General features: G+C 43.0%; 1 protein-coding gene across 3 annotated transcripts; it reads left to right on the plus strand.

The window, feature by feature from the left end:
• The first annotated feature begins 1,523 nt into the window (after positions 1-1,523).
• On the plus strand, positions 1,524-3,408 carry LOC146260496 (uncharacterized). 3 transcript variants are annotated; one of them, XM_084671049.1, is made up of 7 exons: positions 1,524-1,865; positions 2,238-2,308; positions 2,393-2,569; positions 2,654-2,697; positions 2,768-2,833; positions 2,923-2,964; positions 3,035-3,408. In XM_084671049.1, the coding sequence occupies exons 1-7, from the start codon at positions 1,612-1,614 to the stop codon at positions 3,287-3,289; spliced, it is 909 nt and encodes a 302-aa protein (XP_084527175.1). In that variant the 5' UTR covers positions 1,524-1,611; the 3' UTR covers positions 3,290-3,408. The 3 variants fall into 3 exon arrangements, with proteins under 3 accessions (XP_084527175.1, XP_084527176.1, XP_084527177.1); XM_084671050.1 differs by having other exon boundaries at positions 2,923-3,408; XM_084671051.1 differs by lacking the exon at positions 1,524-1,865 and having other exon boundaries at positions 2,135-2,308.
• The last annotated feature ends 16,274 nt before the right edge of the window (positions 3,409-19,682 follow it).

Raw genomic sequence — 19,682 nt, forward strand, 5'->3', positions numbered from 1 at the left:
CTCGCTCTACACTCAGAATCTGGTCGGCGAGCGTGCGTTGGGCCTCTTTAACCTGTGGACCCGGCGCCATGTAAACTCCGACCAAAACGAGCGACTTAAATTCTCGTGGCAAGTAAAAAGGTTTACAGATTATAAAAAAATGATTCCAGATCCGGAGAACAATGTTGCAGAATCACTGTCACATCTCCACACCAGCCACTGTTGATGTAGAAACAAATACCACCGCCTGGTTTTGCCAGACAGTGCAATGTCCCGATCAGCTCTCATGAGTTGAAAGCCTGCCAGTTGTAAAGCGGCGTCCGGGATCAAATCGCACAGCCATGTCTCCGTGAAGCACAAAACCAAAGATGAAAGAAAGTCTCTGTTTTTCACCATCAGTAGCTGTGCACAGTGAACACACGTTGGAGGGGGAAAAAACTTAAGGTGGCACTTAAGATGACCTTATACATTTTCCTAACACTTACGCATTTAGCTTATCGGCAATTTTTTGACAAGTTGTCTGTCTTGCTCTGGCAGCGGTATTTGACCTAGCCATGATAATATGCTTATTGTCTTTGTAGAGACTCATTTGAATAGTTTGCTCGGATGGTGAGAATATCACCGCTCTCTCTTTTACCTTTTCCATCATACCGTTAGAAAATCCCGGTTTTGGTGATCGGCCTTTTGAAGTAGGACGTGCACATGCAATTTCCCTGATAAGTTTAGCCTGGTTGAAATTAACCACATGATTTGGATGCTGATCAGGCGTTGACAAACCAATATTTGCTGTTCTCAATCAGCTCGCTAATGTTAACGGGTTAAAGGGACAATTGATTAACTTCAACCCATATGACGAATGGGGCCCATTTATCTATAGTATGTCTTCAGTCTGTTGAGAGTGGGTTTGGCCTGGCGTAATAAGGTGAATGTGACCCAACTTCAAAAACATTTTATGTTATGTTAGCCCAACATATAGCTTGGGTTTTCAACTTTTAAATCTGCTAATGTGTTCACCACCAAGACCTGGTAACTCCTTTTTTGTCATTATTAATGCAGTTACACCATAATTCAAGGTGTATATTGTAGTCTTTTAATATTCTGTTTCAGAAAGCACAGCCCAAATATTGTCTATTGTAGGTCAAGGGGGTACAAAACTGATGCATAACATCCAGGTTGACATGTTCAAAAATATGTTATCTTCCAACATTGGTTGTTAAAAATGTAATTAAAGGAAGCAAACAAAAAAGAATCACGTGTGAGGATTTTTATTTTTCACATGAAAGTGACATCTTAACGGTATCGCGGCAAACCTTCAACATACTGCACGGTTGTCATATATATGTCAATACCATTGGATTCTGAAGACTGCAGAGGATCCATGTGGTGCGACAAGGTATAGCTTTGGTTATGGACACTTTCCAGATATAAAGCTGCCACTGTCTGGCCCACGCACGGTAAACATGAAACGGGCAAAACCCATACATTCTCTTCGCCTCGATCTGGGGGCTATTGCACACAAGTAGAATAAAGATATCCAGGATAACTGAAAAAGCGCAGCTTGACTTAGTGTGATCCACTCATCGCGGCTGAATCGGTTGCACGTTTGCCAAGCCAGGATGAGAAGGTGGCGCTATGTCAATCCAGGTGTACATAGTTGGGATAAGTGCACCTTCACGGATTTCTGAAATAGACCATGGTATCGATCACAAATTCACTGATGCAGAAATGGAGAAGACGCGTGCAGCATATTTTTCACCCACTGAGCAGAAATTAATTATGGAAATGTATGAGGAGTTGAAGCATATTATTTGCAAAAAGGGGAATACGGTAGCCGTTATTAAACAGCGAGAACAAGCCTGGCAGACAATCGCTGACCGACTGAATGCGTAAGTAGCCTATTTAAAAATATGTACTTACTAGGAAAGTTGTACACTCTGTTTTAATTGTTTTTAACATGCTTGTTTTATGTGTTGGTTTTATTGCTGTAGGCCTATCTGTGTTTATGTGCTTGTTTTACTGAAACGTCTCTTTGAGTAGCCTACCATGCAAAGCACTCTATAAATAAAATGTATTATTATTAAGCCTACTTTCCCTCAAAAGTGAGCAGGGAATTAATGTTCCTCGGGAAATTTACCCTAAAGACTAGGCCTAATTTCAAACCCTTACACCATGCGAGAATATGTTTCACAACCATATGCACAAATCTCTATAAGATTTGTCTAATTCTAAATATCTTTCTTCAATCAATGTTCATACAGAACAAACATGACTGGACAGAAAAGATCGTGGCAACAAGTCAAGATTAAATATAAAAACATTTTGCAGTCTGGTAAGTGCCTTAACAGTTTGCAAATGGTATGTAGAAATTACTTACACTATGCCTGCTCACATATTTTATCTAAACTGATTTTAGCAGTTAAGAAGAAGGCTCATTTGTCTGGCACTGGGGGAGGGCCACCAGCTCCAGGCTTCACCCCAGCTGAGGAATTGGCGCTGAATTTAAATCAGGGAAGGCCAGTGATGGAAGGGATTGAGGGTGGGACAGCTACAGACTGTGTTCCACCTGCAGAAACTGCCCTCCTTATCCATGGTACATTTTCCAGTACTACATATCAAACACAATTACCCATTTATACGGGCATATGTGCCCGTCTGACCTTGTTTTGCCTTGCAGTGTCCGGGGACACAGTTACACTCCTGCCACCAGGCGAAGATCCAGTGAGTATTATTCGTTAAAAGCACATGGCTTGGCACATCCTGTCAATAAAAAGTCTATTCAATATGGCAGGGGGAAGGAACTTCTGCCATATGGGATGATGAGGAGACTGTGTCACTGGATTCCAGAAGGCCTGAGGTATCATGTAAATCGTATGGAAATGCATATTTAGCCCCTAATGGATGAGAAGTCAGTTATATAGCACTCATAATATATATTTGTAACAGGATCCAGACGCAGTACAGCTTGACAGCCAGCCTGGCAACATAGTACGTATGGGCTAAAGGGAATCTAAATCATGCACAATTCCTGCTGTGCTAATCAATGAATGGTTTACAGACTTCACAAACTGTCAGATGTCTATACACGCAGCATCTAAAAAAGCAAATCGAGCTGGCAGATGCAAAGATTGCTGTAAATAAGAGGCGTCTCCAGGATCTGGACCTTGATGTACAAATCAAGAACAAAAAACTGAGGAAACTGGATCTGGAGATAAAGAAACTAGAAAAAGAAGTAAATGACTTCAATCCACACTTTTGCATATCGGTAAAACAATGTATTTATTTTGTCTCTCTCTCTCCCCAGCTTGCTTGAGAAGGACAAGAAAATAAAGTTTTTTATGTAAAATAATTAATATATTGGTCTCTGACTAGCCTGCCATTTATGTTATCTGGGAAGATTGCTGCGTTGTCCCACTCAATCTCCGGTGCCAGTGCAGGACCCCTTTCTCTCCTCAGACAGGCAACATTATGTAGGACAGTGCAAGCTACAGTGATGTCACATGCCCTGTCTGGGGTGACCCTCAGGTGGTGGAGACACTGAAAACGTGACTTTAGAAGGCCAAATGCCATTTCAATTCGGCCCCTTGTTCTTGCATGGGCAAGATTGTACCCTTGCTGTGCTGCTGTCTGAGGGTCTGCTAGTGGAGTGAGAAGGTATGTCTCACAGGCATAACCCTTATCTCCCAGAAGAACACCAGAGAATTCACCTGAGAATACAAAATGTAATCATTACAACTACACATAAGTTAAACCTTTGACGCAACTGTTTCAGTGAAATGTGTGTGGCATACCTTGTGACAGTCGCTGGGAAATGGTACTGGACCTGAAAACTCGGGAGTCATGGACAGACCCAGGCCACTTTGCCTCCACATTGGTGATCATGCAGGAAGCATCACAGATCATCTGAAACGATGCAATGTTGCCTATTCATTACACATTTAATGCACAGAATATTTGGCTAGTTGACAGTAATTACATAATTTTTACCTGAACATTGATACTGTGGAAGGATTTTCGATTGACATAATCTCCCTCATGGGCCCCTGAGGGGCGTTTAATACGGATATGTGTGCAGTCCAGCGCACCAATGACATTAGGGAAACCTGTAACACAAAATAGTCTGAGTATTTGGTGACTGTTTTTGTAATCTATAATTCATGTTACCTGCAATCTTGTGGAAATCCTCCTTGATGTAACACATTCTTCTGTGGCCAGGGAAGGTGATGAAGATGTGTGCCAAGGACTTCAGTGCCAAACACACACTTCTGACCGTACGGCAAATAGTACCTTTATTAAAGGTTTCGGCATCTCCCACGGCATATAAAAACATGCCGCTTGCGAAAAAGCGCAGTGCCACACAGACCATCTGTGGGATGGTGAGAGCATGGCTTCGCCCTGTGCGGTGCTGAATTTTGGGACCCAGCAGTCTACACAAATAACGGATCCCATCTCCAGAAAACCTATACCTTTCATGCAGGTACTCGTCCGAAAAAGCCAAAGGGTCAGATCTGTCACGAAACACCCTCTCACGTCTGAAAGCACGTCTCAATATCAGCGCTTCGTCGTCCAACACGTCATTAAGAAATGGGCATGCCATGGTGCAAGAAGAAACACAGGTGAATAGGACTTTATATAGCCTATTGCCCTCATCACTGACTATTGAAATCACCGTTGCAACTTCGTCAACCATTTCTAAACATCTAAAAACTGCAATAGTAGGCTAGGGTTTAAAATCAAACTTGTGACAGCAATAGTGACAAGTAATGCATGTTAATAAAAAATACATAAGAACACATTCAGACGACAGCGGAATACCTGTTAAAAACTTTTATTTCGGATCAGAGCGGCAGCTGATTTAACACGAGACTCCAGAATTAATCTTAGCCTGGCTGTTAGCCTGCTCGGGAGCAGGCTAGCTGCAAAGAATAAATCTCCATGGTTACTTGGCTGGGTTTAATTCATCCTGCTTTCGTGCAACCAACTCAAAGCTAAATTCATCCAGGATAACTTGAATATCCCGACTTAATCCCTTATCCTGGTTTCGTGTAATAGCCCCCTGCTCGCACTCTAAAGACATTAATCAAAATGCAAATAATAACAGTGGACTTTTTTTCAAATCATTAACACAGCACCTGACCTGAGTTACAAATTTACCTGGGTGGATATCCAAAGTCCTGAACAGCCTGGCTGAAGAAGGCTAAGGTGGTGTCGGACCGATGTCGACAACTTTGAGGTCTGAGCAGCATGGTGAAACAGTGTGCCTACGGGACTTTTAGATCTGACACAAGGTACCCTGAGAGGTTAGAGGGCAGCATCGTTTTTTTTGCATTTCCATATTTCAAAACACAGGCGGAGGAAAGGTGCCGGCTGTAGATTAAACAGTGTGGGAGACCCCACTCTCAACTCAATATATTTAAAAACACACGTCTGCACCAAAGTAAATTAAGCTGCTTGCAGCTACCTAGCTATCTAGTGAAATACGCTATCGCTAGGTATAACAACTATCTAGTTTAAATAAAAAAAAGAGATAAAGAAATAAAAGATTGCTATACAACGTTTCTTTAATAAACCATGGAGTGTCTCAGAAGACGGGGACAGAGAGCATGAAAGCGAAGGGTACTCCGAAGCACAGACGTCTGAGGAGATTGACAGCTCCAGAGAAGTTAACATTAGCCGCTCCAGAGAAGCTAACGTTAGCCACCCCATCGATATAGCTAGCAGGCAGAGGTCCTCACAGGCATCTGAACCAGCAGGAGATCTGGGCATTGATCAACCCTATCAAGTGGTGATAAAGAATTACCCCTCACACCTTGTAGCTTTCCCGGCTGAACAGATGTGATTCACTCTCAATAACTGAGGTTAAAGAAGAATTTATTTTCCAAAAATAAAACACCTTCCAAAACACTGTAAGAGCTGAATAAAGCAAACAAAGAATAAACATTAGACATGTGACTGCAAATTGTATACAAATGTCCATAAATGTATAAACCTTCAAATGTATATATAAATGGCTACACCATAAATGGCATTATGAAGGCTCATATCTCCTTTTAAAATGCAATAAGGACTAACTGACAACTGAATTAATTTATCTATAAGATATATTGAAAGCTGACAATCTCAATTCAGAGAGAAAAGGCTAAAACAAAAAAATGACCAAATAAGGGCCTAATTTCCTGTGAAAAATCGCTCGGACGTTTAAACCTAGAGAAACAAGGCAATTTTACTACACTGTGGTATGAATGTGACAGTAACAATGAATCACACACTCTATAAAACATATAGCTGATTTACCATCTGCATGCTAGCGACCCACTAACAGCTTAGAGGAGATCGATACAATAAACAGTCTCTCAAAGATTAGAAGACAATAAAAATAAAAACGATACATTTTGCCCTTCATCAGCCAGGAGCTAGGAGGTAGAAATAAACTTGTTTGTAAAGATATATATTCAGTCTGCGGATAATTAACAGATGCTGTTGTAAAACAAATACATACAATGTAAATATTGAGAATTCAGCGAGAAATATTAATAAACTATAATAAACTATTAAAAATCTATGGCTGGAAATAAAGGAGACGGCCCACTTCAGGGAGAGGGAGATTTAATGGCCTTTTACACACCTGTTTTCAGGTAAAAAGAGATCATTCCACAGCGCCTGGTACACTAATAGAAACTGGCTGGAGTATTCAGTTAATGCAGACGCTGTATATTTTTACCCCTGCTGAAAGTTCCGGCGCCCAGGTCTTCCGTGGACTCTGCCTCTACTCTCAATGGATTTTCCGATTGGAAGCATGCAGTGAAGAAGGGGAAAGGGCTGAACAAACATGCAGCATCCCAAGAACATATGCTTTGTGAAACTATGTGGAAAGACAAGGGAATGAAGATTGCTACAGGAAGACAGGTATTGACTTTGGTTAACGCTGAACAGTAGTAGCGCAATACATACTAACCGTCATCAATAGAAGATGTAATTGAGTTTCTCGCCGTCAGCCACTTGCCTTTCAGAGCCGATAATGACTCATATGCAAGTATGTCTGATGACGGCTGTGGCTTGTCCTCGTGTGTGTATTGAGAACCTTGGCTCTGAAATTAAATTTGTGTCTCTCTTGGAGCGCTGCCGGAGTGCAGAGCCGCCCATGGAAAAGAGAAGGCGCACCATCAACCCAGCCTTTGGCATGTACATTGTTGAGGAGAGAATCGCACAGGAGGACCCCAACAACGAGATGGAAACCACGGAGGCTTATTTCAGCTGCATTGATTCAGTGTGTGAGGAAATCAAGGAGGGCTTCGGAGAGCGCAACTGTGCAGTTATGGGTGCTGGACCCGGAGGACGCCCGATTTTCTCTACGCATCTAAGATCACCCCACTACTGAAGTTCACCAACATGTTCATGGTGGATACGGACTACACGGTTGCTCACCAGTTCCTATGTGCGTGGATGGATGACACATTCCCACCTGACGGGGGTAGATGGACTATGGCAAAAGTCCTTAAATACCTTCACCAGCCTCTTGAGGCAATGCCAAGCGTTATAACTGCTCTGAAACATGCACTGACTTTTGGGGCAAGCGCGGCACTCTGTGAGAATTCCTTCTCCACTTTAACCCGTTAAGGAGTAGCGTCGCACATGTGATAGTTCGAAAGCAGGACCCACAGAGTGACGTCGCACATGTGTGATTCTGAAAATTCCAACCGACTATTTTCCGATAAGACAGAAACTATATGACAAACGGTATAGTATGGCTTCAAAATTTACAATTAGGAGGCTAACAAGTAACACTAGCAGGTAGTAGCATTGTTATGAGTTTTATGCTACGCTGTGGAAGTTAACGGAAGCTAACTAAAGCTAGCTAGCTGCCGTTTTGGAAAAATAACTCACTCTGGTGGAAGCGTCGGTAATATTTAGAACTCACGCATCTAAGGGTTAAATAATATTTTCTCAGATCAGACAGTCGATGCTTCACAAACGAAAGGCCAACCTGATTATGCTAGCTTTCGAGAAGGACTTGACAAAGAAGTTCCCCTTGCCTGCCTTTGGTCCCCCAGTGGCTAGAAATTTCGATAGTTGTAAACCAAGCCCTGGGTATTCTTCTCCGCCTTTGAGAAAAGGAGAGCTCAAACGCTCGGTTTTGAAAATCTCCCTATTGTGACGTCACAATAGGGTGTTACCTCCCCTTTCTCTGCTTAGCTCGCACAGCGAATTTAGCCCACCAATTAAAAAATTAACTACGACAGTGTGAGTGTGACATTGGTTTTTCCTCGAGACATCATGGCTTGCAAACGACCGAAGCATGGCAGTTAGCCCTCATAGCATTTAAAGCTACAGACACAGAAACGGCATGTCTTGAGGAAAGCTCATTGTGGGATCGCTCGTAGTGGCTGTAATTCTGCACCAAGGCTAAATTTAGGGAAAGAGACTTAAGATACAGTATTGGGGACCACTAAGGCCTATATAAAAGCATCCAAAAACAGCATGTTATGGGATCTGTAATATTCAAAATTGTTAAGGTTAAGTAGCCCAAGGTAGTAACAGCATTCTATTGCCTTGTGCAAACCTCTGTGAAAGAGATGATGCTCGAAAATTTGAAAATTGTGGAAAGAGCACAATGTTGAAGATCAGGCAACTTGCATTGCAGATCATCTGACAAGATAAGAGAGTGACGTTCAATTATGTGGCACACTTCGCTTTAAGGAACATTAATTTGAAATTGCTAGGCATAAATAAGAATATATAATTAGGTAATATAGATGTGCACACTTCATCCAATCTATAACATTTTTGCCCCTCAAGTGTACGGACAGCTGTCCTCAGCTGATACATACCTATAGATTCAGGCTATGGAATGATTTCCGAATGACAGTCTGCCTTCACAGGTCCAGATGGGACTTGGATACGCACATGTGTAACGGAGTTAGAACCGTGAAACCGGCTCCTTAGGTATGTAACAGGCCACCCGCGTCAACGAAGAGCTAGCTTTTCTTTGGCGTAGCTGGTAGTGGTCACACTTGGAAAGTCGTAGGTGGTGCGTTCGAGCCCAGTGAGTGGCGAACGAGCCTTGTCGTGACGGAGCAGGGCTACAGCTGTTACATACCCGTCACACAGGGGTAGAGTCTATTTCCCCTACAACATTAGGGAAGCCTGAAGGAGAGGAGTACATTAATACAAAGGCTTGTCAACCTGTAGGCTTCTTGAAAAACAGTCACATACTTGCAATTGAATAAAAAGTATCTTTGACTAGTATCTCACAATGAACAGGAAAACAAACAAAAATATTCAGCTACCACGTTAGAGCAAGAAATACTGTTCTCCAGTAAACTGTATTCCCGGAATACAGTTAACTTTGCAACAACTTCTGTGTCCCCAACACTGTACAATAATGTCCCACAAAAATAAAGCTATGCAGACAGATTGTACAGTGGTCAAAGACTGGCTGCAGTGGGTTTTCTTGCTTATCCAGCAGACTAGCTGACTATACTGCCCTGCAAAAGCTAACTGCAGTAACTATGCAAACAGTGAAACTGAGAATGACTTAACCTGTTAATTAGTAGCGTCACACATGTGATCGTTCGAAAGCGGGCCCCAGAGCGTACCGTCACACACCAACCGACTATTTTCCGATAGACAAAAACTATATGACAAACGTTATAGTATGGCTTCAAAATGTACAATTAGGAAGCTAACAAGTAACACTAGCAGGTAGTAACATTGCTACGAGTATTATGCTAGGTTGCTAGGTAAAGGAAGCTAACAAAAGCTAGCTAGCTTCCGTTTTGAAAAAAAAACTCACTCTGGTGGAAGCGTCGGTAATATTTAGAACTCACTCCTCAATTTAAAAGTAATTTGACTATCCAGCCAGATGTGTTGTAGGTAGATAAGTGGTAGTGCACTGACTGAACATATATTAAGTAATATTTATTCATTAAAAAACACGGCCACAGATTTGACCCATGACACTGAAGTACACTGAATAACATGAAATAAATGAAAGTGAAATCACCAAACGTTAGATAGCTTATCACCGGTGGGTTTATCATTAGCATAACATTACTTAACCATTATCTGGATATTTTCCCTGTGGATGGAATTTAATTCAGGCAAGAATGGTGATAAATGAGCTAGAATCGGCTGTTCCTGCGAAACAGCAGTGAGAATGCTGTTGATGCCTAGGTTTGCTTCAGTTTGAATTGCGTCCAGCGTATGGGGAAGCAGATAAAGAGCGCCGTAACTAGACTTACTTACTGCGGGTTGCCTCAGTTGAGTGTAATTTTGTAGTTGCTGCAATTCTTTATACTCCTTTTCTCGAAAACGGAGCAAGACTGAACTCTGAAACTTTGTCACAGGATGGTTGACTGGTTGGGTTAACGCACTTTGGATTATCTGTGCAACCTATGGGCTCAAACGCAATACGCGGGCGCAGAATTCCGACAAAAACCCGCAGATTTTCAAGTGGAACGCATTGGTCTGAGGCAAAATGTAAATACGCTTCAACTCATATTACGTCTCTATTATTCCAAAAATGCTAAGAATTGAAAAGGAAACATTTATCGACCCAAATTACAGCAAGAGCAGATTTTCAGTCTGAATAACCGCAGAAAATGTGAAAAAAAATCAGCATATTCTGTTTGGGCCTGGTCATAACTTGTCTTTTGACGCACTGCTTTTATAGATTAGGCCTATGTCAATTAAAGATCCTGTAAAGTAAATTCCATGTTTTGCTACGTAAGTACATCAATACGTGTGAAATGAGTTCCTGAAAGCATGTGCAAAGCGCTAAAACCTTTTCACACTGAAATGTGGAGTTAGACCAAAGAACAGTTTCTCTTCCGTTTTCAGATCAGGTTTTAATGGGCGGAGCCAAAAAACTCCCCATCTACGTCAGATAACTGAAATGGCTCCTCCTGCTGTACTGTTATTGTAGCTTACATCAGCTAGCTAGCTAGCTTCAGGATGTCTCCCACCACCCGCAACTGCATCTTCCCTGGATGCAAGACCTCCAGCTGCGCTGCAACGCAATTTACGTTCCCTGTTGATAATGAAAGGAAAAAAAGGTGGATAGATTTTGTGAAGAGCCACGCTCATGGAAAGCTTTGGATAAAAAATGTTCACCGCAGAATGTTGTGGGAAGCAGTGGCGTAACTATAGGGAGAGCTGGGAGTGCAGCTGCACTAGGGCTCGTGGCGAAAGGGGACCATCCTCCATCTCATCGTATAAGTGAGACAACCTGACCGGGCCCCTTGCTCCACTCAAATTACTGTAAGTTGTAGCCTACATATGATCTAGTCCCATCAATTCGCAAACATTTCTCAATTATGGTGTCAGTTATTCATAATTATGAGCTATCACCTGCCCAAAAAAACATTTTAACAAGTCAGTCTTAACAACAGTAAATAATTAATTTGCCATTTGCTGAATGAAACAAATATTTTTTTTATTAAATAATATTGCCATTGAAAAATTGCAAGGATGTCTGGGTAATATTGTTGTTTAAGATTCCCGCCCACCCACACGTTGCGATTGTTTCCATCCTGTTGTTGGGATACTACAGTTGTGTTGCATTTGCGTTTTGAAGCGAAGTAGGCTACCCCATGCCCTTCAAACATAAAAGTGGCTCCAAAAAGCGGCAGGAACGAAAAGAGCAAGATGTAAGGGTGGCAAAGCTGTCAAAACTATCCTCATTTGGATTTGAGGCGAAGCGCGTGTTGAAGAGGACGCTACGTCTGACCACCAGCCCGGCAACAGCAATGAGTGTGAAACTCAGCCACCAGGGTAGGCTAATCAAATAACATTTACAGTCTGGTATAGCCTAATTGAATGCATTTAGACATGGCTATTAAACGTCTTAAAATGCACATGTAGGCCTATAGGCCAAGGCAGCAGCCAGGTTAGTTATTGTAAACTATGTGCAGGATGTAGCCGGAAAATGGCTAAAGCTAGATAGACTAGCTAGCATATCTAATGAACATAAAATCAAACATTCACCATTAGTTACTTTTTTTTACTAGTAATCACTAGCAATGTCGTGTTGCAGGCCTAAAGAGTCAGACAGAGAGGATTGCAGTGAATGAGTTGACAGTGATCAGGAGGACCATGTTGAGGAGTTGCCAGTCAGTGCAGAACAGGATCAGACCAGGGGGGTATTCCAGGTAGCAGGTTCAACAAACTCCGAGCCTAACAGTGTGTGTCCACTGCAGCAACGCGAATCGCTTGCCATCGCTCGCATTCCCACAGTTCACCACGCTCGGGGGCATTTCAAACGGATGAATGTAGAATGTAGTTCTCTAAAATCACTGTTGTAGTTGTCATGGCCAAGTGTGCAGACTTGGTTTTACGTAGTTGCAACATCGATCAAAATACAAAACTGCTTAATAGACATACACATTGACAGGTGTAAAAAACTATTTCTCAGTCTCTGTTAATCTGTCGATACAATAGTGAGTTCCAGCCGGGCTAGCTAGCTACTACAGAACGAAGTTACGTAATGTCACTAAACTGAATTAGAAAGTACAAGCACCAACAACTTCGGCAACCTTGCACCATGCATCGTTTTTTTATTATTAACATCTCTGTACAAATACAGCTATGTATCGTACAGGACTGGGTAAGCAGCCACACAAACGATTAGTTTCTCCTCCACCTTGAATCCTAGAAAGCTAGAAATGTTTACCATGGTTGCTACGTTACGAGAAACAAGAAAACACTCCGATTGGCCATCACTAGCGAAAATCGCTCCTCATTTGCATAAAGTTGAGAAAATCTCTATCGCTACCCACAATGCACCACGCAAGCGATTCGCCTGGCTCTGTAGAAAATTAATGGAAAAAATGTTGTCGCTCGCGTCGCTGCAGTGGACACGCACTGTCACCCTGAACTCTGAGTTGAGTTACTCTAAAATGGGAAACTCAGAAAACTCGGTTCCAGAACAGCTGACGTCAACTCTGAGTTGCATGAGTACTACTAAAAGCCAACATCTATGGAGCTCCGATACTAGGATTCACCATGGACAGGCGACAAAAAAAGGGCTTCCTTTTCACCTCAATGGAATTGGACATTTTAATCCGTGCCTATGGTGAGTCCGAGCACATTTTTTTTTTTTAAGTAACATGGCTGTAGCGGCGGACGACAGACAGTTGGCGCAGGAAACAATTGCTGACCGAGTCAATGCATAAGTTTGAATGTAGTCCATAAATTGAACATTTAATGTCTGTTAATATTACAGATGAAAAAGTGGAGGAACTGTAATTTAATCAAATACAATGTTCATATAGGTGCAATCCAGCAGGCGTGAAGCACACTTGGCCAAAAAAAACGTAATACAAACAGGTAAGGCATATTTGAGCCTTTTGGCCTATGGGTTCGTGATTGTAGTCTCCATTACTTTGGTATTAATCATATTTGCCTATGGTCATCTCCACCCGGGCTCTAGTCCTGCAGTGGAATGCCGCTTGTTCCATGGCGGATTGCTTCTCTGATGGTGGATTTGCCAGGAGCGATTCACCGCCGAGGTGACCGACGTTCTCGTCAAGGCCGTACAAGACAACTAAATTAAATTGTATGGGGATGGGAGAAACCCACCCAAATTTGCGTCTGTTAAACATGCACAGGAGGAAATTGCTACAATTGTATCCATGGCTGGCACTCCCAGGACATCACACCAGTGCCACAAGCACTACAACGATGTCAGAAGAGGGGGAAGTGCAAGCTTGCAGGCAACAATAGGACACGCCGCAGGACTGGAAGTGGATCTGCCTCTACACAGGACCTGACGCCAGCAGAGGACATCGCTGCGTCCACCCTCACCGCTGAAAGCGTTGAGGGGTTTGGGGGCTTTGAAATCGGCACCCATTCCGATACACGTGCTGTCCAACCCCAAGGTAGGCTACACTTACAAATCAAGTTCACATACATAGAGATGTCATGCAAATCTTTTAAATCATTGACATAAAAAAATATTACACAGCCATACAATAAATCAAAACAATGTAATGCAGCTTTGCAGGTAGATGACCCTGGCCGAGGCAGCAGTGTGCACGGGCCAGCTGAGGAGGGAACAGAGCAACCACCAAGGTGCAGAGAATCAAGACCCTCTACACGCCGTGGCAGTGTGGGCAGACCGGAGGACCACCCGTTCCTCCAGCAAACCGGGTTTGACATGCTGGAGCGGGAGCTGTCCGAGATGCGGCAAAGCATCAATGCCCGCCTTGACTGGGTGGCGATGTTGCTGGAGCCTCTCGGGTACATTGCCGCAAGCTTCAAGAGGATTGCTGCAGCCTTGGAGTGTGGGCCTCCTGATCAATTATCTGCCCCTGTTGTGTCCCTCCTTCCACCTGTTGTGCCCCTTTCTCCTCCTCCCCCCACTCCATCCATCCGCTCCACCAGGACCACATCGTGCATTGCCACTCTGGAACGTGTCAGATCCCGCCGCATGCCTCTCAGAGGACGGAAGAAGAATTAGTTTCTGTAAAAATCTTTTGAACTTTTTATTTCTGTCTGTATTCTTTTGTTTAGTTAGTTTGCTGTTGACTTGTGTTTGACAATGTGAATAAAGAAATATCACGACACTTTCTGATGTTTTGGCCTCAGTCACTGAATCATGAGGTTATGAATGCATGGTGTTATTTTTGCAATGTAGTCCAACATTAGACAGAGATTACTTTACTTACCTCAATTTAGACCAGTCTTTCTCAAACTTTTTCAGAGCAAGGACCACCTGGCCAAAAAATAAAAACTTGCAGACCATCTAACTAAAGAGTAGGCTATATCCCTGGAACAACAGGTATCCAGACCTAGGCTATTCCGCTAAGATATTTTTTTCTTTTTGTTATGAGACTGCTTAGCGATCCGAGTGTGTTAATCAAGCACGGAGCCAGACGCTGCTAATGCAAGCATATTCTGAATTCGATGTGATGCGACTTTGGGAGTTCTATTCTTAATGCGAGCGCGCAAGCCGAAAATTTGTTGGCCTTTATTTCAGCGCAAAATAGTTGAGCTTCATGTACAATAAACAGCCATTTTTCAATTGGTAAAACCTTGTCTAGTGAAGGTGATTACCTTGTCTCAATTTTTCAGCCCCACCCTACATTTTTTAACCTGGTCTTCCATCGTTATTCTTCTCCCGGTGCTCCCAATTGCCAGTCCGCTACTGCGGAGCTGTGCCACAGTGGTGGATTTTTAAATCATATCATTTTAAATTATTGTGCTGTCAGGGGTGCTGCAGCACCCTCAGCGCCCGAAGTACCCTCAGCCATGCCATCACTCCGGCCCTGCTCCCATCCATCCTCCCTGACACGTATTGTTACCGTTGGGCCGCCCGGCCCAGCAATCGGTAGCCTATCTGAGAAAACTTTTTAGAAAGGACGGGCTATGGACCCAACCAACTATATTTGGGAGGGGAGAAGTCCCTCACATGGTACAATCAATGCAGAGGTTGCGATGTCAGAATGCGGAACGTGTGTTGCCCATTTTAATAGGCTACTACTGACTGCGTTTTCTTTGTTCTGAGTTGTATGTTGGAAATGTCGCAATAATTTACTTGTGGCCGTCGCGGACCACTACGGGGGCAGTGGCAGACCACCAGTGGTCCGCAGACCACACTTTGAGAACGACTGATGCAGCTCTTCTGTCAAATGACCTCTCCTCTCCCGTGTTGCTGCTGGGGCATTTGGGTTAAGTGGCATTGGCACATGCAGTTCAACTTCACGTCTCCTTAAGTCCTCTAATATTTCCTCATTTATGCCAACAACACATCCATGATTCATGGAAATGTTGTGTAAAACACAACAAGCCACAAAGAATGCTGCTTCCTTCTGAGGACTGTACTGTAAAGTGCCTCCTGACCTGTCCAAACACCTGAAGCACATTTTCAGTATGCCAAATGTCTGTTCCATTACACTGTGTGTTTGTGTGTGCTTTCTATTAAACAGCATTTCATCTACAGTTGCTGGCATGATAAATGGTGTCATCAGCCATGTCTTTAACGGATAGCAGTTGTCCCCTAACAGCCACCCATCCAATGGGGGATTCCCCTCGAAGATGGCAGGAATGGCAATTTGCCAGTATAAACGAGTCGTGGCTCGAGCCAGGGTAATTAGCACACACATGGGTGTTTATACTATTCCCATCACAAATTACTTGCACGTTGATTGAATGGGTTCCCTAGCGATTGATGTATATCATTGCGTTGTCTGATGGGGCACGTACCTTTACATGGGTGCAGTCTATAGCACCAAGGACACCAGGGAACCCTTACTTTGATGCATTCCCCAGCATGTTGGACTAAACCCGGTGTCACTGCATGTATAGCCGAACTTATAGCAGATTGCGAAATGGAGCTTAGGGGCTGCTGGAACGACCCAGATGCATAAAAATGTAGAGCAGCTGTAACCTTTACTGCAACGGGCAGCGCATATGGGACAGGTTGCATCAGTCCCCAGCTCATCTGCCAGGAGATGGCCAACATCTGTCACAGCCTGACGGGTCAGGCGTAGCTTATGCCTACATTCCTCCTCACTGAGGTAGAGCTAGGTCTGTCTGGGCCGGTAGACCTTCTCCCTCCCACGTCTTTTTCTCTGTCCCAAGACGTACTCCATCTCACTGTGTAATAGAAAAATTATGAGAAAGCGCAACTTAACTGGTAAGTTGATGAGTAAGGGTTGTAATGGACTTACATGATGGTGATTTCGCGGTCTTCAGACTTTTGTTTGGTTGTTGACGGACAACCCACTTTGTCAGGTGTACTTCTATAGCTACCTGTGTGTCTTGGCAACAGGTTTGATCCGTCATTCCTGCAATTAACCATAATAATTTGGGAATGTGTAGGCCTATATATTTATTCCTTTTTTCACATCTTCATGGAGAACCACCATGATTTCCCTCGTGTAGTAATATTTTAGGGTTAGCCCTAACCCTATTTAATATGTAATGTGTTTTTTATATAATATTAATAATGTATGGTTTGCAAAAATGGGAACTGCTGCGCCTGTGAGCGAATCAAAGTGTAGGTATGTGCATTCTGCACAAACTACATCATAGTCAAGCTTGCGCCCTTAAAATAGCATCTGAATAATGCAGAATTTGACTTTAGACCACGTTTTTCCGGGTCAGTGGCAGAATTGTTTTGCGGAAACTGCAAAATAGCAACAGGGAACATTTGCGCCGGAACACGCCTCCTTTTTCGCTGAACCGCCCACGGGAGCGCAAGGTCATTTTGACGTGTGTCTGTGGAGGGAAAAGTCAGCTTTGCTTTGAGTGCAAACTAGGAATGATAATTGCGTCTTTGACAAAGTCAATTGCGCTGGGTGCAAGATCGGGCCCAATGTGTGCTGCTGCAATCATGTGAAATTCCTCCTTGATGGTCCATAGAGGTTTATGCCCAGGAAAAACGACGTACATATGAAGTAGGCCTTTCAGTGCCACTTTCCTTACAGCTCGGCAGACTGTTGCTTTGCCGAGATGTTCTGCATCGCCAATGTTGTAGAGAAAGCTTCCGTTGGCAAAGAAACAGAAAGCAAAGCATTTGGTTGGTCCTTAGAGCACGTCCACAGTGTGTAACATTATCAATGTATGGGTGGAGAATGTTGGTAAGGTAAATTATTGAATGTGATGAAAAATTTTAACTTTCGTGTAGGTATTCACCGGGAAATGAAAGCATGTCCAATCGTGGTCTTAAAATCTTCTCCTGGCGTATGGCAATGCAAATTATATTTTGTTCAAAATTGATCGGGCGACCCAGGAAAGGACACCCCATGTCTGCAAACTGTTTCACGATCCGAAAGTGGGTGGGGATTGGTAGAAAACCCAGAGTTTGTGAGACAACTCAAAGTTTACACTACACTTTATAAATCACAAAGGTTGTGATTTATAAAAAACAAACTTTATGGGAGAATGTGCACTCCACTCAAACTCTGACCCTTCCGTAGGCCTACGCACATTTTGGAAATGGCTGGAATTGGTGACGCAAATGACCGTACTGTAGTCAGACTGCAGAAAGGGAATGTGGGGAGAACATTACTCGTAATATTTATATATTTTGTTTTCCTCATACACGTTTTTTTCACTAATTTCATCAGTATCATGAAGATTAAATCCAGCAGTGTTATTTGCGTTTGTACTGAGTTATGATATTTGTTTCATAAACACCTTGTACAATCCAACTAAAATTTTAAATCAATTCAGCGCTGTATGTCTCACCATCAGATTGTCCACTACAGGATGTAGGAGGGGGAGATGCCCGACTGCATGGAATACAGGATAACATCACATATCCTACCTTTATATAACTGCAGAACACATTTTATAACTAAATATATTTATTTAATACTGTGCATATATTATCATATGTCAAAACTGTAAATACAGTCGTTAAACTCCCGCACAACCGCTACACTCTATGTCCTCGATATCAGTCCAGACTTTAATAGATTACTGTTCATAACAAAACGCTTTTGTTTTCAAATTTTATCTCCACTTGCGGTATCACTGTCACAGTTGACGCCACTCGCACTGTTTTTTTTTATGGTGATCCAACGGACACCAAATAATGTGGTTTTCGGGTCTCCGCCAATAGGCTAACAGTGTCTGAGAAGTTGTCATGCGCCATGATTCACCGTAAAGAACACTCGCATGCCAGGGTCATTAATATACTGGATTAGCATTCATGAGGTGCTTTGCATTGACCATTTATGGTAAAAAATGGGCGCGTTCAGGGCGGGGTTTAATGCAGATTCACGTACGCATACTTGTGGGTAGTCTGTGATTTATAAAGGGAACATCCCTTTAGGAGCAACAGGTGTGCGTACGCACAGTTTTATAAATCAGACTTTTTTTGGGCGTACGCCATTTTAGACTTTTGTCCGTACGTACACTTTTAGTAAGAATCCTACGCACAGTTTTATAAATGAGACCCCAGAGCAGGAGGACTGTCTTGTTACCCCACAGACCGGGGTAGTTTTGATGAAAATATCTTGGACGCTTCAATAAAAGATATATACTTACTACTGGCTCTTGCAAACCAAAAGGTCCTTTCCCTAGGAATTAATTCAATGGTTGCTTTTCAGAGTCATTTTATCACATTACAACAAAGGCCGGTATCAAACTGCCCTGTGGTTGGCTTTGCTACTCAACAAAATTGGATTGTGCCTACTGTGAACCATGCTGGCTGTTTGGGGATCGCAGTTCATCTCATTACAACAACACGTGGGTGAAGGGGGTTAGAGACTGGAGGCATTTAGCAGAAAAATAGAACATCACGAATCCTCTCAATCTCATATCACAGCATGTGTTGTCTTTGAGCAATGGAAACTTCATGGCACCATAGATGCGCAGTTGGAGAGGGGTAATGCAGCACTCTTTCGGTGACAGATGCTGGAGCGCATTGTTAATGTAACGCTGACCCTGGCTTGTTGTAACATTTCTTTCAGGGGCCATAGGGAGGTATTGGGGCAGCCAAACAGTAGGAATTTCCTTGCTTTAATCGATTTCTTGGCAGGCTATGATCCTGTGCTTAAAAATGTTATCAGTCGACCCGAGGGCTTGATTAAGTACCTTAGCCCCGCCATCCAGAACAAACGTATTTACATTTTGTCTAAGCGAGTCCAACAGGATATTGTAGCTGATATAAATAAAACACTGTTCTTCTCTGTAATTATGGACACTACGCAGGATCTGGCAAAGCGTGACCAACTTAGGTAAGTGTACAGATATGT

This window comes from Hypomesus nipponensis, chromosome 13, assembly GCF_054491055.1.
Source record: "Hypomesus nipponensis isolate SF chromosome 13, ASM5449105v1, whole genome shotgun sequence".
Lineage (NCBI taxonomy): Eukaryota > Metazoa > Chordata > Actinopteri > Osmeriformes > Osmeridae > Hypomesus > Hypomesus nipponensis.

Coding starts and splice junctions, on each gene's coding strand:
- LOC146260496 (XM_084671049.1), top strand. CDS start 1,612: ATGTCAATCCAGGTGTACATAGTTGGGATAAGTGCACCTTCACGGATT. Junction 2,698..2,767: donor TGCCACCAGGCGAAGATCCA/GTGAGTATTATT, acceptor TCAATATGGCAG/GGGGAAGGAACTTCTGCCAT. Junction 2,965..3,034: donor ACAGCCAGCCTGGCAACATA/GTACGTATGGGC, acceptor AATGGTTTACAG/ACTTCACAAACTGTCAGATG.